This window comes from Gouania willdenowi, chromosome 12, assembly GCF_900634775.1.
Source record: "Gouania willdenowi chromosome 12, fGouWil2.1, whole genome shotgun sequence".
NCBI lineage: Eukaryota > Metazoa > Chordata > Actinopteri > Blenniiformes > Gobiesocidae > Gouania > Gouania willdenowi.
Window position 1 is genome coordinate 31,129,545 of NC_041055.1, and position 25,317 is coordinate 31,154,861.

General features: G+C 35.3%; 1 protein-coding gene across 1 annotated transcript in view; it reads right to left on the reverse strand.

Moving 5' to 3' along the window:
- arhgef28a (Rho guanine nucleotide exchange factor (GEF) 28a) overlaps positions 1 to 25,317 on the reverse strand; it is an 80,038-nt gene that overhangs the window by 20,429 nt on the left and 34,292 nt on the right. Inside the window, exons 10-25 of the mRNA XM_028462854.1 lie at positions 21,020 to 21,135; positions 20,676 to 20,932; positions 20,432 to 20,612; positions 19,504 to 19,615; positions 18,556 to 18,642; positions 16,290 to 16,332; positions 13,848 to 13,971; positions 10,954 to 11,089; positions 10,801 to 10,856; positions 10,663 to 10,723; positions 5,825 to 5,960; positions 5,646 to 5,755; positions 5,444 to 5,584; positions 3,793 to 4,043; positions 1,556 to 1,681; positions 1,358 to 1,475 (exon numbers count right to left, since the gene is read on the reverse strand). Of these exons, the coding sequence (XP_028318655.1) occupies positions 1,358 to 1,475; positions 1,556 to 1,681; positions 3,793 to 4,043; positions 5,444 to 5,584; positions 5,646 to 5,755; positions 5,825 to 5,960; positions 10,663 to 10,723; positions 10,801 to 10,856; positions 10,954 to 11,089; positions 13,848 to 13,971; positions 16,290 to 16,332; positions 18,556 to 18,642; positions 19,504 to 19,615; positions 20,432 to 20,612; positions 20,676 to 20,932; positions 21,020 to 21,135 (2,055 nt within the window). The remainder of the gene's footprint in view (positions 1 to 1,357; positions 1,476 to 1,555; positions 1,682 to 3,792; positions 4,044 to 5,443; positions 5,585 to 5,645; positions 5,756 to 5,824; positions 5,961 to 10,662; positions 10,724 to 10,800; positions 10,857 to 10,953; positions 11,090 to 13,847; positions 13,972 to 16,289; positions 16,333 to 18,555; positions 18,643 to 19,503; positions 19,616 to 20,431; positions 20,613 to 20,675; positions 20,933 to 21,019; positions 21,136 to 25,317) is intronic.

Consider the following 25,317-nt stretch of genomic DNA (forward strand, 5'->3'; position numbering starts at 1 on the left):
AGTTAGATACAGACTCCTTCAAGAAATAAGAATATTTTCTGAACAATTTCAGCCCTTTTTTGCTTATTTTTACCCTTTTTCTGCAACTACACCAAATTCACCATATTTTAACCTATTTTCATCACTTTTTATTGCCATATTTTTGCTCCTTTTAATACATTTTTGCTACATTTCTCCCATTTCTGACACTTCTACATCACATTTCAATGTCTTTTCTGCACATTTTTTCCACTTTCTAGACATGTTCAGCACTTATGAACCTTTTCTACCACTTTTACACCTAATGTCACATATATTGACTCATTATTGTCACTTTTCACCTCTTTTCACCATAATTCCTGCTTATTTTTTGCCAATTTTACCACATTCAAGATTTGTCATGCACATTTTTTGCCAGTTAAAACTAACTGTTCCTACTTTTTAAATTACATTACCCCATTTCACAATACTGACACTTTGAACCATTTTCATCACTTTTCCTCTCCATTTTTGGCCACTCTAATTTTCCATTTTAACCAATTTCTGTGTTTTTTAGAATTCCATTTCTCCAATTTTGATCGATTTTAACCCATTTTATTATCTTTAAGATGACTATATACTATGGAGCAAATAATAATAAACTTCCTGGATAACAGTGGATATTGTTCAGATAAATACATATATGTGGTTATCTTAACAAATTCATCATTCAAAAGCAGCCTTGTGCCTCCAATGTGTCATGTGTAAAATATATATATATATATATATATATATATATATATATAGTTGAAACAGTATAATTGTTGAGAAATATTTTGTTCAAGTGTCTATATTTAGTTTGTTTTGGTAGTGCTTAAAGTAGAAAATGCCTCTGCATTGTTCATAAAAATAATCATATCTCAAAAATCAAAATAGGTAAATTATTCAAATCACTAGTATTGTGTGTTCACACATGCCTTGTTTAATTTCCTACTTTGAGAAATCTTTTGGATCAATGTGTTTTGTGTGTTTATTTACTAAATATAATAAAATAAAATATGAAAGTATTTTCCTATTTATAACACAAATGTAACACATTTAACTACTGTTTATGGTTTATTTATATGTATAACCTTGTAGCTTAGGTTGTAAGGATTCTAGGGATGTAAAGTATTTGAAGATACTTTAATAAATGGCATCAGAATGATGAGAAAAATATGAATTTAGGTTCTGGCAAAACCTCAGAGGATTAAAGACCAAATATAGAAAAGTATAAACTTGATCATTTAAAACGACTTTAATTTTAGGAATGGGTATTATTTTCACATCCTATGTCTGTTGTATTGAGCGTGTCGGTGTAATTCCCTGCCTGGCCTGCAGAGGGCAGTATATCACAAACCTTGAGTGTACTGCAGTAATCTCTCCAGTAGCACTGGGTACTTTGTGAGTCTTTGAGTCACCAAGAGGATGCATTGTGGGATTTCTCGTCGCCGCACCAAAGAGTTGGTTCCTTGTTGCTGTGGAAACGTCAGAGTGAGCTCAATGTTGATGTGACTGTGAGTAGAAATTGAACGCTCCTAAATCAAAGGATCCAGACCTTAATGAAGCTCTGGAACCTCTTGTTGTGCTGCTGCAGCTCCTTAAAGAAGCCCACGGCTTCGTTGTGATGACTGCAGAACTCTCCGTAAACCTGCTTCATTTTCCCACCGTTGTCCTCGGAAAACTGAGAATCAGTAAATCAACAAAACATTAGCTATCAAGGAACGGAACGGGTTGAGGCGTTTCAGAGCTCGCGGGACGTCACGATTATAGATTTTCTTGGTGTGATTTTTGTTAGAGAATTATTCAAAATATTACGACAATCACGATTATTTTTGCGTTATTTAATTTCACACCAACATGAATGAAAGTAAAATCACATTAAAGCAGAACTAAATAACTTTTTCACCTTAATAAATCCTTCTCATGGTCCCTGTGTAGGGATGGAAAGTGGATTCAAAGGTGTCACGGTTCACATCGACACCCTGAATTTGAATCGCATTCCTTTTTTTGTTTTTCTTTAACAGCAGAGGGTGCGATCTATTTAGAATGTGAAATTCAGGACGCACCACCGCGTTTTAAATCAGAAGTGAGGAAGCATTTTGGCTTCCCCAAGACAAAATGAAAGAAGTGAGAAAGAAATGAAAGTTTGTTTCTTTATATTATTTCTTTGACATGGGATTTGTTTGAAAGTCCAATTGTTAAGACACAAAATACATTTTCAGTTGCACTTTTAAAAAGAAAAGGAACTATTATACAGTTTTACATAGTTTACTGTAGAGCCAGAATTTAAATGAATAGACTTCATTTGTATTATTGCTTTATTTATTTCATTCAGGAGTTTTTAATTAAATTGCATTGTTTTGCATAGTTTATCGAAGGAATCTTTTAACAATGAAAGACAAAAAAATAAAAAATAGTACAGTATTTTTATTTTTGAAGAAAAAATTGAATATTTTTCAATCATTTGTCTACAGTCTCATTTTGTAAAATAAATTGTGAGAGAATCGTATCGTGAACCCAGTATTGTGAATCGTATCGGGAGTTGAGTGAATCTTTACATCCCTATCCCTGTGAGGGTAATACGGGTGTTTATGGGGTTATTAGGGGGTCTTTCATCGCCCCCTGCTGTCTCCGACCCGGTGGCAGCCCAATACACACTATTGCTAGATTATGACCAGCCCTGTGGCTGCACACGGTTGTTTACTAATTCACTTTTCTCAAACTTATATCAGGGCGGAGCCAGCAAAAAAAAAGAAGCAGAGAAGACTTTTGTCTGAGAAACGGAGCAACTCCATGTAGTGACAGCTCAGCAGCAACACACAGGAAACAGACACACTGTCCTCACGGCAACAGGCACGCACACACACTCGCAACCCAAAGCTCTATCAGGCAGCACACACACAAATATCCATCCATCCACTTTCATATAAAGGCTAAAGGAGGAAAGTATATGAAATGGTTGATATTTTTAACTCATGAAAATTAAAAATGTTTTTAAAGACAATTCTGGGTTAAATTTGTTGATGTAAAATGCAGCACAAACACATTTATTAACCAATAGCTGTGCTACTTTTGCCTTTTTCTTTTATAAGGGACAGCACGTGTGAGTGAGTTCTCCTAAAACAAGTATTTTAATACAAAAAAAGCTATAAAATCAAAATATATTGTAATAGGCAATACTGGAATTTTCTATATCGCCAAGATAGAGATCTCAATATATATTGAATCTTGATTTATTGCTCAGGCCTATTCTAAATAAATATATTATATCATAATTTAATATGAATACAATATATATTTATAGATTTCATGACTATTTATTTGTAATAATTTTTTTGCTAACAATTTCAGCCCATTTTTGCTTATTTTGACCCCTTTTCTGCAACTACACCAAACTTGTCATATTTTACCTATTTTCATCACTTTTTCTTGCCATATTCCTGCTTTTTTTTTTAATCCATTTGTGCTACATTACTCCCATTTATGACACTTTTCCATCACATTTCAATTCCTTTTCTGCACATTTTTCCCACTTTCCAGACATTTTCAGCACTAATAAACCTTTTCCACCTAATGTTGCACATATTTACCCATTATTGTCACTTTTAACCTCTTTTCACCATATTTCATAATTATTTTTGACAATATAACCATTTCGTAGGCTGAAAAGGTTGAGAACCCCTGCTCTAAAGGAACGTGGAAACAACATGGAAAGCTTTTCAAACAAGTCATATGTCATAACGTCACAGCGTGAGTCAGCGGTCCCATGAACAAAGAGCTGAGTCAGCTGACCTGCTGCAGTAGGACGTCTCCTATCCTCTGGATCAGGTAGTTCTTGGTTCCCGGAGGCTGGGCCGACGCGTGGCGACGCTCCTTCAGGGCGGAGAAGAAAGCTCTGTGAAAGTGTAGCAGCTGATCCAAACAGGGGAAAACACGCTCCACTGCGTCTGTGTCCAGCTGCACTTCCTCCTTCATTCCTCTACGGAAAACCTCGGCCATGATGTGGAGCGTCTGCAGGTGGTGGAGCTCCGTCTGCATCAACTCTGTGTGACAATAACCATGAACAGCACGTCAGATCAATGGTTCTCATGGTTTATTTATTTTAAATGAAATGTCTCGTAAATACTGATTAAAAACATATATATATATATATATATATATATATATATATATGTTGCTCATTTTATCACATCTAGCTCAAACATCGGCAACAGGAGGCTGGGGGGCCACATGTGGCCCACAGTCTAATTTTGTGAGGTCCCCAAAATAAACAAACAAAATTATTAAAAGAAAGACACACAAAAATAACAGAGAAATGTACAAAATGATGACAAAAATACACTGAATGACTCAAACTACATAAAATTACAGAAAAATATACCAAAGGACAACAAGCATACACAAAAATGACACAAAATAAACCTAATATGTGAACAGAAACTCACAAAATTAACACAAGACGACATAACAGAGTAATGTATGAATTGACCACAAAAATACACCAAATGATTAAAACAAAAACACAAAAAGATATAAGACACAAAAATAACAGAGAAATGTACAAAATGACACTAAATAACAAAAAAAAAAAAAAAAAATGACAGAAAAAATACACAAAAGGACAAAAGAAATCTAAAATGTGAACAAAAACACACAAAATTACCCAAAAGTAGCACAAGGTGAGTAAAAATACACAAAAATAACAGAGTAATGTATGAATTGACAACAAAAATACACAAAATTTTAAAAGAAACATAAAAAATTTAAGGAAAAGAAGCATAAAAAGACAACAAAAAATGTATAAAATGTAACAGAAATACACAAAATTAACAGAAAGTTGCACAAGACCACTAGAAATACACAAAAATAACAGACAAATGTATAAAATGACAACAAAAATACACTAAATGACTGAAAAAAATCATAAAATTACAGAAAAATACACAAAAGGACAACAAACAAACACAAAAATAACACAAATATATATGAAATGTGAACAGAAATACATAAACTTACCAAGAAGTTGCACAAGGCAACTAAAAATACACAAAAAATAACAGAATAATGTATGAATTGACAACAAAAATACACAAAACCCTAACCCTATACACAAATAAAACAGAAAGTTGCACAAGACAATTAGAAATACACAAAAATAACAGAGAAATGCTTGAATTGACAACAAAAATACACTAAATGATTTAAAGAAACACAAAATTTAAGGATAAAAACACAAAAAGTCAACCAAAATAACACAAAAATATATAAAATGTGAATAAAAATTCACAAAATTAACCAAAAGTTGCATCAAGACCACGAGAAATACACAAAAATAACAGATAAATGTACAAAATGACAACAAAAATACACAAAAATGCCTTGAGAAGTACTGCGTTAGCCTGATGATTGTGATTTAAACTAATTGATGTAAAGATCAGCTGACCGTAGATGACGTCCTGCCTCTTGATGACTTGTTTGTCTTGTTTCTTACAGAACTTATGTTCCACCGTCAGACTCCATGACTCAGCATCGAAGGCCGTGGAATCAACGGAGAAGAGACTGTGGAGGTACGAGTCGCTGCAGTCTGTGGGAGAAAGTACACGTCTTTGGTCCAAATACTCCGTCATATAGATTTATCCACGTACCTTCACCAAACGATGAGTCAGCAGGTGACGCTGGAGTCAGGAGGAGCTCCTCTGATTGGCTGCTCGGCTTCTGAGCGTCTGACTCCATCTCTGAGCGCTCGCTGGGTTCACTGCGTTACAGAAATCCATATTTGATCTTATATTTAATCCCCAGGCTTGAACTGATTAATCTCACTGACCTGTCAAAGGACGGTAAACATCCAGGAAGTGAAACGACTGGTGTCGTCACCTCTCGTCTCACTTTAGGCGTCATGACGGGCAGAGAAGAAGAAATGGGAACCGTGAGTTGAGGAGCACTTTCTCTCACTGTGAAGTCTGAGAAGAAAAAAACAGGACAAACACAATGAAAATATCATGTTTGGTTGTTTTATTTAAATGATGTATGAACCAGTCGTTCAAAAGGTAATCTGATCAGATTTTGGATGATGGATTAGTTCAAATATTGAAAATGGGTTGTTCAAAACTAAAATCAGATTCTGAGATCAGATTAGATCAGGTTTTAATCTAAATCAAACCATGAGTTTGTGTTTCAGTAGAATATTGATCACTCTGATCCAAAACAATCAGGATGATTCTAATCCCAGCAGAGTGGTGGATTCTGGAACAAAATGTGATTTCAATTAAACTCAAACTGGTCAAATAAATTACATTTATCATGCAGTATATACACATTTATTTATTGATATTTTGCAACTGATTTTCAAAGCATACAGTTGAATTTATGAACTAGTTCACACTACAGACCAATAAAGTAGCATTAAAATAATCCTCTGAAAAGCTTTCAAAATCAAACAATATTCAATTCTAATTCTAATTTGAAACTTTACAGTATTTCTGAACCCATGCTGACTATCTACCAGTACACACTATTATTACACACACCTGTAGCATTCAGTGTGATACACTGTTTTATTTAGAACACTCATTATCCTGATTTTGTAATATTAAATGGTTGGAATCTCAATTTTGCTTTGAGCGACTGGGATAAAATTAAGACGGATTATGTGATCCTGGATAGTAGAAAAAATTGATTTCAAAATGTATTCCAGATTACACCTTTTCAACAACTGGACCATTGAGATTAATAATATCGTTCAAGAAAATCCAGAAAGCAGTAAAATGATGGGATTATTAAGGGAAAGAAAAGCGACTGTAGTTGATAATTTGACTCCTCAGATCCAGGTTGTAAAAATGTAAACGTGTGGTTGATGTAACTCAACCCACCTCAGGGTGGCGCTGTTATTCCGTCAGAACACAAACCAACATTATTGTTTGTTAATCTATCAGATAGGGGTGTCCCGATCCGATATCGATCCCATTTTAGCCAGAAAACAAATATTGGATTTGATCAGACTGCATCTAAAATCTCTGATATAAGTTTTAGTTATTTTTGGCCCCGCCCTCAGTTGTTCCCACCGTAAACTGACAGGAGAAAATAACTGACGTGAACATGAATTGTTGACTATGGGCTACGTGCACGCTTCACGTCCACGTTTGAGTGAAGGCCGTGAAAGAACGTTCGGTTCCTAACCCTAATGCATTTTAACAAATAACTATAGTTTTCATATTAATCTCACACACCTCAACAACAGCAGTAAATGTTTACAGAAAGCACTATTGGAGATATTACATTGGTATGTTGCACTAAAATAGAGTTAATAAATTGTACTTTTTCACAATCTTTTTTTTTTTTTTATCGTAGATTGATTTCTGACCAATATATTGATAATCACAGTATCGTCATATCGTGAGCTTTGTATCGAGTATCATATCGTGAGGTACCCAGAGGTTCCCACCCCTATTTCTTATCTTGTATAAAACCTAATGTCCTCATCTCAAGCAGCAAACCGTTCCAAGACAAACTTGTTCCTGATCCAACTCGTCCATCTGTCTCCGGAGCGTCGCATTTTCCACCCGGACCTCTACTATAGCACTGAGGGCTAAGCTAGTCCAACGCACCCGGCGCAGCAGACGAGCAGTAGTCGTGGTCAGGACATGATACATCTATTTCCTCCTCGGGGTCCTCAGAGGGAAAGTCTGGTCGCTCTCTTCGCCCCCAAACTCCAGGACGAGGGGCAGGAAGGAGTAATTATTCCATAAAAAAAGAAGCTCCACTTCTTATACGCCGACGTCCTTGTGGATTTGACGTCTCCTTCATGTCAGCTGCCAAAAAATGACGACTACAGACCCTGGTGTGATTCGTAATGGGAAAATTATCTCTTCGGATGTTGATGACTCACCTTTTTTTTTGCAGCTCATCCTCTTGTGGGAATGTAAAAAAACTCAACCTATATCCAGCTGAAGCTGCACACTTAGGGAGGCAACAGTGTTTGGAAGGTAAACTTCATGTCATTTTAGATGATGTCATTGTGTAAAAACACGACCACACAAACACGAAAAAAACTAAACTATGAAAAACACGTTTCAAAAGTGTGACGTTCACTTCTCCAGTGTTTTGACTGTTTGAAAGCAGTAACAGGAAATACTTCATCAGAAATACGTGACGTCTCACTGTGCGTGTAGCACATTGTTCTCTGTTTGAGTAACATCACTTTATCTAACATTCCACACTACAAAATAAGTCATAAAAGTATGTATGATTTGTGCCGGTATCGTATCGGTATAGGCCAATACTCAAGGCTGCAATATCGGTATCGTATCGGAAGTGAAAAAGTTGTATCGGGACATCCCTACTATCAGGCTGATTATACATTTATCTTATTTATTAATCTGCCTCTAGTGACTAATCTAGAGTTTAATTCTTACATCATACAGACACTTCACCTAATCCAGATGTTTTGGGTTGTTTTTTAATCTGGGGGGAGGAGCTTTAGACAAACCTGCAGATGAACCAGAAACACAGAAAACATGGTTTCCTCCCTGGATGATAATCTAGAGCTTCTGTTTGCTACACGTTAAACCACAGAGCTGATATTTAACCACGTCTACGTCTGGGATCATTCTAAAAAGATGATGAGTCATGTTAAATATTGTTTCTGAAGTTGGACTCGTGTCTCCTTCTTCTTGCTTTGCAGATACAAAAAACTTCACATTGTCTTATTAGTGTTAAAGCAACTTCTTTACCTTATTATAATCTTTCATAAGTTATTATTCTGTAGCTGTACTTCTCATTGTTTCTTTATGTACGTGACTTTGTTCCATGTGTTGTTATTTAATTATTGTGAGAACGTCTATGAAACTGTAACGTGTTGGTGTTCTGTTCCCCATCTTGACCAGGAAAAAATACTAAATAACTCATTAATCTCATTGTGGTTCTACTGGTAAAATAAAGGTTCAACTATTATTAAGTTTATAACTTAAACCAGGGCCTGATTTTCTACAGGTTTGTTTGCAGGAAAATAAATAACACATGTTGCACTTGATTTACTGACTGTGATTGCATATGTCAAACACATAAAATAAGATTAGCGCGTTAGCCTCTAATGCAAAAAATTTCCTTCAAAAAATTAAGAATATTTTCTGAACAATTTGAGCCCATTTTTGCTTATTTTTACCCTTTTTCTTCAACTACACCAAAATTGATATATTTTTGCTAAATTTAATGTATTTCAATGCATTTTCTGCACATTTTTCCCACTTTCCAGATAATTTCAGCACTTATAAACCCTTCCACCACTTTTCCACCTAATGTCACAAAATATTTCACAATATTTCATGCTTATTTTTACCAATTTAACCACTTTCACAATTTGTCATGCCCAATATTTACCAGTTTAAACTAATTGTTGATACTTGTTAAATGACATTACCCACCCCAGATTCTGCCACTTTTAAGCCAATATAGGAGGGGGTCACCATATGCCTTCAAGAAACTACAATTTTTTTTCTGAAATATTTGAGCCCATTTTTGCTTATTTTTACCCTTTTTCTGCAACTAAACCAAACGTGCCATTTTTAACATATTTTCATCACTTTTTATTCCCATATTTTTACTCCTTTTAATACATTTTAACTACATTACTCCCATTTCTGACACTTCTACATCACATTTCAATGCATTTTCTGCAATTTTTTAGTATTAAAAGCCAAAACTAACGCAAACAAAGCTGATTAGCTCAGTCGTCTCCCGTCTTGTTATTATAGTCAGTGCATCAGTGTTATTATGGGTATACTGGGAACTCTTGAAATAAGAAAGTTTTTTATAGATAAGAATGGTTTCACGCTGTTTGGTGTGTTAAAAAAAAAAAAGCGATTAACTGGGTTATTTTTTTTCACGCGTACATTTTTTCCAGTAATTAATTAATTAAACGATTCACTCAACTCCCGATATGAAAAATACTGTACTATTTTCCTTTTATTTTTCATTGTCAAAAGAACCCCTTGATAAACGATTCAAAACAATGCAATTTAACTAAAAATAAATCTTGAATGAAATAAATAAAGAAGAAGCCAATTCATTTAAATTCTGGTTCTATAGTAAACAATGCAAAACTGCATAATAGTTCTTTTTCTTTTTAAAAGTGAAACTGAAAATGTATTTTGTGCCTTAATAATTGGACTTTGGAAAAAAAAAACAGTCATTGCACTGTATTTACATCAGATATTTGTTTGGACCAGCAGAGGGCGCTGGTAACCCAGTGGTCAGTTGGGATGCAGATATTCTAGCAGTGAAGAAGAGATGCTACGCTAGCAGACAGAGCTAATAGAAAAACGTGACTTTTACAGATATTCACGTATAATTACAGATATTCTTTCGGTGCTAAAGGGGTAAGGAATCATTTATGAACAAGTGTAAGAGTAGAAGGCAGCCAGAAAGAAAGTAGTAGCAGATTCCGCCCGCCGCCTACGCTTCTGGACAAGAGAAGGATAAATATGCTGTTTAAAAAAAGTACTGTGATTCAATTTTCAGAGGATCGATGTGAGCCGTGATACCTATGAATCGATTTTTAACTGCCTTACGATTAATCGTTACATCCCTACAATTAACGCGTTAAAGTGACAGCGCTAGTAAAAAGACTCGGAGTGAAATGTGCTGAAGGAAGCGTTTTAAACTCACTCTGAGGCAGCGATGCTGTCCTGCTCTTCACTGTAGTTATAGAATATTTATCCTGAGGTTTCTGAGTGAGAAACATGAGAACGTTTAGTTAGAAACTGCTCAGGATCAGGATTGAGTTTAAACTACGACGTCACTCACCTTTAAACACGGAGGGAGAGAATCTTTACATCCCTTATGAACCATAGCAGTGCATCCTGTTGATTAGACACACACACATATATACAGTATATATATATATATAAAGGTTTAACTAATAAACATAGTTTATTTTAATAATTCAGTGTGTTTTACCTGAGCAGTGTAGGAAGTCTTTCCCTGAGGCTGGTTTATCACACACTAAACACACTGTGGGGCCTAAACATGGCCCGCTGGAAAACCGGTGTCTGTTCTGTTCTCTTTCCTTGGAATCTCGCTCCTTAGATTTACCCTTTGAAAACCAAGTCAGAGACATAGTTTTTTTTTTAAAAAACGGCCTGTGAACGCCTGCCTGAGAAGCAGCGTTTGATTCAGATGATTTCTCAGTCCCTTCACAGAGAATCCCCGCCTTTTTTTCTCTCCAAGCAACAAGAAAGTCTACAGACACGGAAACAACACCAGCGTCACATAAACACTAAATGCAAAGCAGCAGAGGAAGGGTTTCAATCTCTGAATCTGCTGACTCAGCAACAGCAGATTAATCATTAAGAGGAAGAGCCTGGACCCAATGTTTGGTCTGTGACACCGACCTTCACTTTATCCCACAAATAGCAGCTTTTTCCTGCTCGTTTCCCAACAAACGGCCGATAGAGACACAAAGATTCTGTGTCACACACACGCGTGCGCGCACAAGAGACACAGATACACACTGACAAAAATATACACACAATGAAAAACACACAAGAAAAAAACATGCAAAAACATACAAAAGAGAGAGAGAAAGACACACACAGAGAAACAAAAACACACAAAAAAATGGGAACACACACGCACACAAAAACACAAACCTAGACAAAACACACAAAAAAAGAGACGGACACACGTAAAAGATAGACAGACGCACACAGAGTGACAAAAAACAGCAAAAACACATAAAACACGGAAACAAAAACACACAAAAAAGAGAGACAGACATACACACACACACACACACACACAGACAAACACACATAAAAACACACAGAAAAAAGAGAGATGGACACACACACAGACAGAGAGACAAACACACACACACAAAAACACACACAGAGACAAACACACACACACAAAAACACACAAAAAAGAGAGATGGACACACACACAGACAGAGAGACAAACACACACACACAAAAACACACACAGAGACAAACACGCACACACAAAAACACACACAAAAAAGAGAGAGGGACACACACAGACAGAGAGACTAACACACACACACACAAACACACACAGAGACAAACACACACACAAAAAAAAGAGAGACGGACACACTCAAGAGACAAACACACACAGAAAAAGACACAAACACATACACACAAAAAAGAGAGAGAAAGACACACACGCAGAAGAAGAAATGTCAAATCTAATCAATATGACCTATTATAATAATAATAATAAATATTATTATTACGTTTTATCACTTTAGTGAGATAAGTGAATGTTTGTTATAGTTGCTTAGTTTTACACTGAAATCCTATCTTGGCCAGAAGGTAATTTATCTTAATGTGGTTCTACTGGTTGAATAAAGGTGATAAATACTGTAAATTAAATAATGAGAGTTTTGTGGATGAGATCAGGATTATTTCTTTAACAGTATTTTCTATGATGGATTGAGACGTTATATAAGCACAGACAGCTCACTGTTCTATTTTAATCAAACAAGTTTTCTACTTTAAATCTTAGAACAGGAATGTTCTACTTTAGTTTTATAGGACGGACCAGTTTGATCTGAAGTGGGTCATAGAGAAAATAATTACTGTTAACATTACTGTGACCTAGTTTTCACTTCTACTAACAAATGTCCAACATCCAAGCAATAAGTAACAGATTTGTTTCAAGACTTGGGGACATTTTGTAAAATAATTAAAAGGAACTTGCAGCATTTTGGAAAAACACACTAGGAGGGCGTCACCAATACCATCAAGAAACTAAGAATATTTTTTTTGATTTTGAGCCCATTTTTGCTTATTTTTTACCATTATTCTGCAATTACACCAAACTTACAATATTTTAAACCTATTTTCATCACTTTTTCTTGCCATATTTTTAATCCTTTTAATGCATTTTTGCTACAATACTCCCATTTATGACACTTCCCTATCATATTTCCACTTTTCAGCATTTATATAAACACTTTCCACCACATGTCACATATGTTGACCCATTATTGTCACTTTTAACCATATTTCATGCTTATTTTTACCAATTTAACCACATTCACAATTTGTTGTGCCCATTATTTGCCAGTTTAAACTAATTGTTCCAACTTTTTAAAATTATATTACCCTATTTCTGCCACTTTTTAGGCCAATATTAACACTTTTTCTGTCCATTTTTGCCCACTTTAATTTGCAACTTTTAACCAATTTCTGTGTTTAAAAAAAAAAACATTAAACCACCTTTTCTGGTCACTTTTAACCAATTTTATTTCTGATTAAAACTAGTTTTTACATCTTTAAGATGACTATATACTGTGGCACAAATAAGAATATAATTTTACTTGAATTGGCTTTGATTTTCTGTTGTTTTGTCAGTTTGTTTAAAACGTTTAAACCCTTAACATCGTGTGAAAAGTACTTAATGAGTTTTAATCCTAATCATAGCAACAATAAAACAATAAAAACTTGGATTTCAGGCAAGTTTGTCACATGACAAGAAATCTTATAAATATTCTTAGAGGAATATAAAGTCACATGACCAGGATACCAGGATGTTCATCTGAGGATTTTAGTCAATAATCAACTTTAAAAAGCTGCACCTTTATAAACATATTATGGGAATGCTCAAATTGATTATTTGGGAAATTGTTTTGGTTGAAATTTGGTAAAAAAACCCAAAACAAGATGTACTTATCATATAATGAACTAAAAAGCAACGTTATGACAACATTTTACTCATGCACAACAGTCAACGTCACTGTTGGTTATTAGATCTGTTTGTTTTTTAGAGTTTTTAATCCAAATAATCTGAGATTATGGGACGTTACTTTTAAAAACAGCATTTTTTACCTTGACCTTGTTGCGTGTACTCGACATGCGGTTCTTGAGGAAACTGAAGGTGCGGATGACTTTGTATTTTTCTGACTCCGCCTTTGATGGGATGCTGTACTTGTCCAGTTCCTCTTCCTCGATTCTGCACAAAGGGTTAAATTATCAGTGCTGAAATATTCAATACAAGAGAATTTACTGGTTTTCCACAGACAGGAAAAGTTAGTAATTAAACACTTTCGCATCGAATGATCCAAAGTGGGACGTTTCTGTTAAAATAAAGACAAGAAACAACAATTGCATTTAGGGGTAAATATATATATTTATTTATTGATTTTTATTGACATAAATTGACATTTAGGGCAATACAGAGCAGTGGCTCCACCTAGAGGAAGTAGAGTGTCTTAAACGACAACTTCTGTTAGTTTATTTCTTTGTCTTTACTTTGAAAACATGAAAAAAGAAAATGAACATAATGTCATTATAATAATAACACTAATATCAACATTAGGCAACATTATTTTTAATAACAACAAATAGTTTCACCCCTAATTGCAATGGTCATTCTATTATTAGAGCAGCGTTGCTGTCCTGCTCCGTCCTGCTGTGAATACAATGAAATCAGGAGGTTTAGTTTGTTAGACACGTGCATTATTACAGACGGACACGGAGCGTGTTGTTGTTAACACACTACAGGCGGTTAGAAAGGTAAGGTACGCGGTCTGATTCCTGCACATACTCTTTAAGAAACTCAGAGAGTGTGAGATGTTGGACGGACTCTTCCAGTTCCACACTGCTCTCATCATCATCAGTGGACTGGACACGTTTAGAAAACCTAATGTCCCTGTAAGAAACACACACACACACACACACACACTGGCGTCTTATTGCATGGGAGGAGCCACAGTGAACGAGGAGGACGGTTTATAACACGGTAGTAAATGGTCCACACACTCAAAAAATTCAGAAATTTTTACCAATTGTTCCTTAATTATTCAATATTTACACAGTAAGGGGGGCACATAGGAAAGATAAATATATTATAGTAATATAGCTCCACCTACTCTCTCAGAATATAGACATAGATCTGCTATACATCCTATATATCTGGTGGACATGTCAGCTCCTCTAAATAGTCACAAAGTCAGTGTGTGTTTGGGTCTGGAACATGTTTGGGTCTTCAGTAAACTACTTAGCATATGTCTCAGCTCCCTGTAATGTGATCAGTTTAGAGCTATGAACATAGACTGTTCACATCACTAATGATTAGTCACATATACTGTATGCATTAGATCTTGGGTCACACGCTCTGGAAATCCCCAAAAAATATGTATTTTTATCGGCTCATAACTGCATGTGGGAATGTAGGAAAAAATCTGATTTCTGTTTTAATCCATAGTATAAAGGTTACTCTTTATTAGGATATAAAACAATATTTCTTTATGCAACTTCGAACCGTAACTTTCGGTTATTTCACCAAACGAAAAAGGCACAGTTTGCCTATTGAATAATCACAGAACAATTGGTTAAAAAATCTGAATTCTATGATTATTCCCCACTTTTAACGAAGGTGAACTTTCGAGCCCCACCTGCCCAATAATCCATTTTTGAATTGAATTGAACTAACAGGGAACCGGTAGCATTATATTTCATAACAAATCAAAAACTAAATTAAACATATCACCTGCATAATAACAAATACAGAAAATAATAATAACATTGTTTGTAATTTGCGACAAAATGCTTAAGAAAACAAGAAAAAAAGGAAATACATTTTTTAACTAAGCTATTGAGAGTTTGTTTATTTTTCCGCTCCACTTCCCATGCCAATACACATTTTTTTTGTACTTAAGTTCCACGTTACATTTTGTTTAGCTAATGCCATCTAATAATTTAATGCTCTTTTTAATTTTTGCTACAGTTATAGGCTTCTCATTATTTACTTTCTTTGTGTCAAGGCATTTTGTTTACTTCCAAGATGACACATAATAATTTATTTAGAAAAAATAATGACATGTTATTCACTTTAAAGACAGTTTTCAGTGTTCTACCACAGGGAAACAGTGAGAAACATCCCAATTAAACATCTTTTTAGTGATTTTTATTGTCGAGAAAAAAACGTTTTTAAGAAGATTGGCATTAAATTGAACGTTTCCTCCTGTTTGTCGCACCCCACCTGTCATGTCTTCCATTCCCCACCAGGGGGATGCGACACACACTTTGAAAAGCACTGGTTTTTAGTCACAAACGTCAGAAAAAAACCAACATCAGAGCATCATCACATCTGTTGATCCCTGAGAGAAAAGATGGAAAACAGACAGAGGAGCAGCTCTAAAGTGACCGCCATCACCTAGCAACCTGGTCGCCTTGGCAACCCACGGATGCTGCCACCAGCGCTAACGTGTTTGATGAAATGTTAATTTATGTGAGGATTGTCTCAGTGACAGGTGGGTATTTATTTACCTTTTCTCCTGTAAATGGTCGGACACACTGGGAACCCTTTGCTCTGTGAACGCAAATAATAGATGAAAGTTACTGTAATAAAGCATTAAACAGTGTTATTAGTCATTAAATATCTGTACAGGACAACAGATGGTTTAAAAAAGCAACAAAGGGAGTTTTGGATCAATCAGGCACAGAGAAAGACGCCTCACAGGTCGTGCCAACATTCCTGCTCCTGGAATCCCAGCAGGTCTGAACCACAGATACCAAACATACCGTCTTTATCCATTAGATCCAAGCAGTCTGTAACTATTATTATTCACCAGTTCACACTACAACGATAAGACGAACAGCTGCTTGTTTTTATACTTGGGTAATTCCATGTCATTTTAACCAATAATCCCACGTACTTAAGTCTAAAAAACTGACTAAATTGTTCCGCGATTATTCAATAACCACACTGTAAATATTGACTTTGTTTATCAGATGAATACTTTTTGAGATATGGATAATTTAGTGAAGGTTCGCTCCCTACTCGTTTCTTTCTTAACTAAGAGTTTCTGTGATCGCAGAAAATGCGGAATTCACTTCCTGAAACAGAAATAGCAATAGAGTTCTTATATAATCATTTTTAAATTATTGATGGAATTTAAATCAAAGTAGAAATGCAAGATTCACCTTCGATCAAGCCCCGATATGACACAGAAACAGCGTACATGCATGCTATGGGACAATTTAACCCATTTACGGGATATTTTTCCCACAAATTGGGTGACGGAATGTCTAGCGAGTAGAGATGTAACAATTAATCGTAAGGCAGTTAAAAATCGATTCATAGGTATCACGGTTCATATCAATACTCTGAAAACTGAATCACAGAGAGCGCTATATATTTATCCTTCTCTTGTCCAGAAGCGTAGGCGGCGGGCGGAATCGCCTTCTACTCTTAAACATGCAAGCAAACTGCTTCTCTCGTCTCCTTTTTCGGCATGTACAAAAAAAAAAAAAAAAAATGTAAAAAAAAAAAGTTAATGTAACCATGTTGGAAATAAACTGAATAAATAAAAAAAAATAAAAATGTTCATAAATGATTCCTTACCCCTTTAGCACTGAAAGAATATCTGTAATATTACGTGAATATCTGTAAAAGCCACATTTTTTATTAGCTCTGTCTGCTAGCGCATAGCATCTTCTTCACTGCTAGAATAGCTGCATGCCAACCAATCACTGGGTTGGCATAAGGCACAAAATACATTTTTCAGTTGCACTTTTAAAAAGAAATATTATGCAGTTTTGCATTGTTTACTATAGAACCAGAATTTAAATGAATAGGCTTCTTAATTTGTATTATTCCTTTATTTATTTCATTCAGGATTTATTTTTAGTTAAATTGCATTGTTTTGAATAGTTTATCAAGGGATTCTTTTGACAATGAAAAATAAAAGGAAAATAATACAGTATTTTCTAGTTTTTTTCCTGAAAAAAATAAAGGAATATTTTTCAGTCATCATTTGTCTACAGCCTCATTTTGTAAAATAAATCGTGAGAGAGTTGACTGAATCGGGAGTTGATTGAATCGTTACATCCCGACTAGCGAGTGTAGCAAATTCAAGAAATTTGTCAAATTTCACTCATAATCTCATTCAAAATCTATGTAATTACACAGCCACGCAGGATTTTGTGGAAAACTTGGGGTTAATTTGTTAGAAAACGGTGAAATGCTGAAAACACTTCCATATTTTGGGATCTATCACACATTTCTAAGGGCTTTTCTCTGTAAAACGGGTGAATTAGTGCCAAACAAGTGTAGCAAACAGACATGTCAAAGTTCTCCCCGTGCTGTCTGCAGAAAGTCAACTGAAGCATATACAGTATATATTAAATAAATACTAATAGTTAACTCCATTAAAAACATAGAAAATGAAAACTGGGCCAATTGAATCATCAAATACGAAGAGAAAAATATTCATATTATCTATTAATTACACTGATTAATAGACTTAGTACTGAACTGATCACCTGTGTAGGGGACCCTGGTCGATGTCCAAAAGTGGTAAAAAGACTGTCGCACATTTAGAATATAATTACACTTTTATGACTCCATCAGACACCAAAAAAGGACCAGAAAATGTCTTTTTTTTTTTAAGCAAAATGTGATAAAAATAAAAGATTGTTGAGCAAATCTGAGTCGCTTCACGTCCATGTTCATGTACGATACCTTAGCACACACAGACACACAGACACAGACACACACACACACACGATGCAGAGTGTGGTCAGTACTTACTGCCAGGGTGGAGCAGAGACAGAGATTTAGACAAAGACAGAGCCTGAAGAAGAGATCGACTGTGACTGACACTGTTGAGGACGACGTCTACAGACACACAGAGAACACACAGGGGGTCACACCTCAACTAACTAAACTAAACATGACAAAAACCAAGACTAAAATGATGAAAAAGTGTTTGTTTTGGAGGAATTCTGTGCTAAAATATTTAGTTATTTGCCTGCCACCCTTAGACAACACATATACTATGTAGATAAGATAATAATAGGTACGAGAATTGCTAAAGATGTAAATCCTTGATTTAATCAGAAATAAAATGGATTCAACGTGACCAAAAATGGTGGAAAAGGTGGTGAAATGGGATTTTAAAAACCACAGAACAGCCAAAATTGGACAGAAAAAGTGATAAATAGGGTTCAAAGTGTCAATATTGGCTTAAAAGTGGGAACAATTAGTTTAAACTGGCAAATAATGGGGATGACAAATGGTGAATGTGGTTAAATTGGCAAAAAAAGGTAAGCATGAAATATGGTAAAAAAAAAAAAATAGGTTAAAAGTGACAATAATGGGTCAAACTATGTGACATTAGGTGGAAAAGTGGTGGAAAGGGTTTATAAGTGCTGAACATGTCTTGAAAGTTTAACAAATGTGCAGAAAAGTCATTGAAATATGATGTAGACGTGTCAGAAATGATGAAGAAAAATACATTAAAAGGAGCAAAAATATAGCAAAAAAAAGTGATAAAAATAGGTTAAATGTTTGATGTAGTTGCAGATAAAAAGTAAAAATAAACAAAAAATGGGCTCATATTGTTCAGAAAATATTATTTATTTCATGAAGGCATCTGGCGACCCCCTCCCAGTGTCCCGTGACTCCAAAGTTGAGAACCTCAGAGCTATACATCTATATATATATAGATCTATTTTCGTCAATGATTTAATCACTGACCTGGACTGGACGGATCCGTTACGTGGACGTCCCGAGAGAAACGAGGACGTAAACTGATTTTGGAAGAAGAATAGGAATAGGAGCGCAGCCGGATCCCAGTGTCTCCCAGTTCCTACACAATGGTGGGAAAAAGCTAAATATGTTATAGTAACACACTTTTAGTAAATCATTGATTTTAATGATTTAAAATGTTTATTTTGAAATTAAAATGTTTTAGAGTGAGATGAACACAATTTATTCACAGATTGCTTAAAAAATATGATTTTAGCTTGAACATAATGTGTCGTAGCTAACCCTAACAATAGTGCAAAAAAATAAATAAAATGTATAAAAATAGATAATAGTGCATAAAAACATGTAATGGTGTAAAAATAGATAATAGTAAAAAAAAAAATAGATATTAGTGCACAAATAGATAAGAGCATAAACATATAGTAGTGCAAAATGTATATAAATAAATCAAAAAAACTAGAAATTAGTGGAAAAATAGATAATGGTGCATAAAAACACAATAGCGCAAAATTAGATACTAGTGCTAAAACAGAAAATAGTACAAACATAAATAATAGTGCAAAAACAGATAATAGTGCAAAAATTGCAAAAATAGATAAAAGTCAAAAATGTGTCGTAGCTAACCCTAACAATAGTGCAAAAAAAAAAAAAAATGGTGCAAAAAAAAATAAATTACAAACAGTTCCATAATGCTACTTAATTAGCTGTTACGAAATTTGATTATTGCACTGCAAATTAAATAAAAACAGGGTTGGTTCAAGCCTCCTTTATAGAATATGAATAATAGATTATAAATAACTCTCATATAAAATGTAAATTATATATATATATATGTATATGTATATGTTAGGGAGCATTGCTGTTGATAATAGTAAATATGTTTATTTGTGCTGATAAAATAAAAATGCTTGTTTACTTGTGACGCGTGTTCACAGGTGGACGTAGACTGGCTGCGTGTACAAGACAGATCAGACGACGCTGGGAATGTTTTGCATTTCTCTTCATCCTTTTCCAGGAGTGGTGAGAACGGAGAGAGCAGAGGAGTGGGCTCAGCGTTGTCGTCTTCACTGTCCAGCTCCAGAGCCACCAGACTGGGACTAGAACAGAAAAACACACTGAAACACCAGAACACACAGAGAATTATCACTACAATGTAAAACCTGAGGTCGTCTGTGTCCATTAACGGGCTCTCTCTGTGATTGGTCGGCTCTGAGGAGGAGGGCCGGCTCAGTCTGATTAGGGCCTGGTCTAACGGGGAGAGGGGGGGTGAGGAGGAGGACCCCAGGGGACCGGAGCAGGGTGGAGGTGTGTCAGTGACGAGAAGAACATCCTCCGTCTCCACTCCGTCCCATAGTCCATCTGTTCCTGAGCTGTCTCTGGTTACTCCACGGACCGTGAGCTTAGTAACGTCATCCACCTGAGGAACATCAGAAGAAGAAGTGTGTGTAGAAAAATGACAGAAGAAGAACACGTAGATGTGAAGAAAGTAGAGTTTAAATCTCACCTCATCATGTGTTGGCTGCGTAACGATCTGATCTCGGCTGTGATTCATGGTGCGTTCAAGGACTGTGGGACGTTGGATGAGCTGAACTCCAACGGGCTTCATCGAATGTCCGTTAACTACAACAAACACACAGAGGTGAAAGTAATGGATTATAAGCCCTCACGTTAATGTGATTAGTTGCTTTTACAGGTAGAATGTTTCTAAATCAGTCATTAGGGCCCAAGCAGAACAATGCGTAGGACCCTATTGTAATGCACCACATTTTCATTATTATTCTTATAAAAAAGTGATCATATTTTTGATGGGCTAAACACGTTAAAAACTCATAAAAATGTGATATTTTGGGGGAATTGGACACGTGAATGATAAAATGACTCCACGGCGCACCCGTCAAAATTCTGACATCATCACTCTTTACAGTGATGACATCATCATCACAGACAGACAGATTCTTTGCTTTTATAGAGAGATGCATCTTGCATCCAACACTGCACTGTTAAAGTACTTCACACGTTCATATTTTTATTTTAAACATACATAATTATTTGGCTATAAAACAATCTTAACAATAAAGTTGAATCTTTATAGATGTACACCTATTGGTAAAAGGAAATTATAGACATATTTGTACAGAACATTGCAGAAAAGTTTGCGATATAATCCTTGAAAATGGTCAGCTACGTCTCAACACTTTAACATTTCTGCCATACAACACGCGTGTGGTTGTGAGGGCCCGTTCAACGCTGCCTGCAGCTTTAATTTTACGTTTCAAAATAAGTAATTTGTTACATTTCTACACCCATCCATTACTGTGTAAATCATTATTTTTTGTTTAAAAACCAAAAAAAAAAAACGAATTAATTAAGAGTAAAATATACAACAAAAATACACCAGAAAGACTCCAAAAACACACAAAATTACTCTAAAATACACAAAATCCAGAGAAGTCCTCATGTTGTCATTAATTTTACTTGTACTTAAGTAAGTTTTAAAAGAAGTAAAGTAATTTGTTACATTTCTACACCCAACAATTACTGAGTAAAATTTTTTATTTATTTATTTTTTGTTTTAAAACAAACAAGAGACATTGTGAAAGAAAAAAAAAAAAATGAAATAATCAAACAACAATTAAATGCATCACATCATAGCCGACCAATCAGATTAAACGTAATGCACCGTGTTAAAACAGTATTAAATGGAGGTTATTTTCTCAGTTTTAGAATTAGTAAATGTATATATATGTAAGTTTTTATTTATTTATTTATTTTTAATTTAATTCACAATTGATGAGATAAAAATAAGTAAATTTTTATATATATATATATATATATTATATTCCTCTCTCTCTAAAAATCTTTTTTGCAACCCTTCTGAAAGTAAACCTTGAACTTTTTGTTTTATAAATCATTTGGACAGTTTTGAGTTTGATGAGATCTGGTGTTTTTAAGAATAATCGGTTGTGAAGCTGTGAGTCCTACATGTGCATGAAGGCCTTTGTGTATTTTTCTACTGTAACTCACACTTTGAACTCGTGGCACTAATGTAAAGGAAATCCTGGGCATCACACAGGCATTTCCTCTCTGCTGCTCACACACCACACACACTCAAACACACACTACACACACACCTCACACACACACCACACACACTCAAACACACACTACACACACACCTCACACACACACCACACACACTCAAACACACACTACACACACACCTCACACACACACCACACACACTCAAACACGCACCATACGCACAAACACACACACCACACACACACACACTTTCTTATGAGCTTCATCCTGTTTGTCTCGTATCTATCCTCCTGTACAAACCCATAAAAACACAGACATCATCTAAAGGCGTGAGGCTCTGATTAACATCCTTCAAAACAAAAGAAAACCGGCATTCACAGTAGTAACCATGGCAACCCCTGAAACACTCGACCCTTTCTCCCTCACTCCTCTAAAGCTTAAACACTCCTACATGTGTTTAAATAAAAGGTTCATGTATGTGTGTCACAGGCTTGTTAACATTCCACTTCTACTAAACACATCTTTTCTGTCTCCACTATAGGACATTTAAAGGAGGGAGGGGCTACCAGCCAGACTAAAACAACACAGTGTCCTGTCCTCGTCCACGTCTTTGTCCCTGTGACATTAACCATCTACAGATCCTCGCATTAATCTATGTGTGGAGAGAAAGTCACACTGAAGACAGACTCAAAAATAACAAGAACACATTAGTTTCATTAGGATGTATCCATCGGTCTGTGATGCAGTAAATACATTGATTTCCTTTTACAAACGTGGCCTAAAATCTTTTAAATGTACTTATTAGAACATTTTAGTTCAGGGGCCAAATACGGTCACGTTTGAGCTTAAAGGGCTCACGTTACACTAAATTAACTTTTCTGTGCTTTATGGCTACAAACACATGATCAAAGTGTTTTTATCATTGATTCCATCAATCATTAGTCAGAGGGTGATTTTCTTACTACAGGGTGAGACCAAACACCTCGCTTGATGACACGTTCCCACTTTGATGATGAATTTGACGCGGCACTGAGCTGGAGAAGCCACGCCTCCAGGAAGCTCTCTGCTGTGATTGACATGTAAACAGACACGCCCACGAAGGTGAGCATTTCAGCGTCCTTCACGCTGCACTATGAATGTATTTTCTACAGTCTATGTATGTACCGGTGAACGCCCCGCCCCCACGCTCTTGTTTGGATAATAAACCAGCATTAGCTCGGCTAAGGAGTGGGTGGGAGGAGGGCGGGCCTTCCTCTGGCCGTACGTCAATGTGTGGGGAGGAGGAAGTCAGTGTCCGTCTATAGACACACCCACTCATGAATATGCATAAGTAGGATGCAAATCAGCCTGTTTGCGTAGAATTGGTCAGAAAGTGACTTTTCAGAGGATAAAACTCTGGAAAACAGGCGACTTTGGGAAAATAAACCTCAAATATTATGTTTTTGTGGTTCTTAGAACAAATGGAGATGATGGTGAAAAATAGCATGACATGGACCTTTAACAGTTTTTGAGGGGAAAAAAGAGCAAATTCAACATTAATGTGCCCTGGTTTGCACTTCCATGTTTAAATGATATATATATGATGAAGTATATTAGTCCTTCCAGGATCTTCACTTAAATTTCACTGATTTAGGGGATATTTTTTGGAATAATTTGAGAAAAAAATGCCAGATTTTGGAAAAAATTAAGAATTCTTTCAACAATTCCAGGTTAAAAATGACTGCCGTCATGTGTGATTGGAGTGGCTGAGATATCTACAACTGAATTATTTATTTACAAAATATTTCATGTTTTTTCTATCATTTTTACTTTCAAGTGGGCCGAATTTGATGCTGTAAAAGCCTGGATTTGGCCCTTTACGTGTGTATGAGTAGATGTATGTTTAACAAAACACATTATTCTGCATCATATTTGTTTAATTACCTTTTAAAAATAGGACTATTTTACAGTTTTAGAGCCTGTGTTCCTCCATCTTGAAATCACGTGATTGATGATGTCACACGGCCCCACTGCCTGTAAACATCCCATTGTTTTCTATTGGAGTGAAACATTCAGCCTGATTTTTAGATCATTTAACAGATTTTTAGATTATTTAACAGATTTTTAGATTATTTAACAGATTTTTAGATTATTTAACAGATTTTTAGATAACCACATTTATTTACTGATCTGAATATTATCCACTCTTATCCGGGAAGTTTATTATTATTTGTGCCATAGTATATAGTCATCTTAAAGATGTAAATTCTTGTTTTAATCAGAAATAAAATGGGTTAAAACTGACCAAAAATGGTGGAAAAGATGGTGAAATGGGATTTTATAAACCACAGAAATTTGTTAAAAGTTGCAAATTAGAGTGGGTAAAAACAGACAGAAAACATCAATATTGGCTTAAATGAGGCAGAAAAAAGTTGGAATACTTAGTTTAAACTGGTAAAAAATGGGCATGACAAATGGTGAATGTGGTTAAATTGGCAAAAATAATCATGAAATATGGTGGAAAGATGTTAAAAGTGACAATAATGGGTCAACATATGTGACATTAGGTGGAAAAGTGGTGGAAAGGGTTTGTAAGTGCTGAAAATGTCTTAAAAGTGGTAAAAATGTGTAGAAAATGCATTGAAATTTGATGTAGAAGTGTCAGAAATGAGAGTAATGTAGCAAAAATGCATTAAAAGCAGCAAAAATATGGCAAGAAAAAGTGATTTAAAAATTAGGTTAAAAAATAGCAAGTTTGGGGTAGTTGGAGAAAAAGGGTCA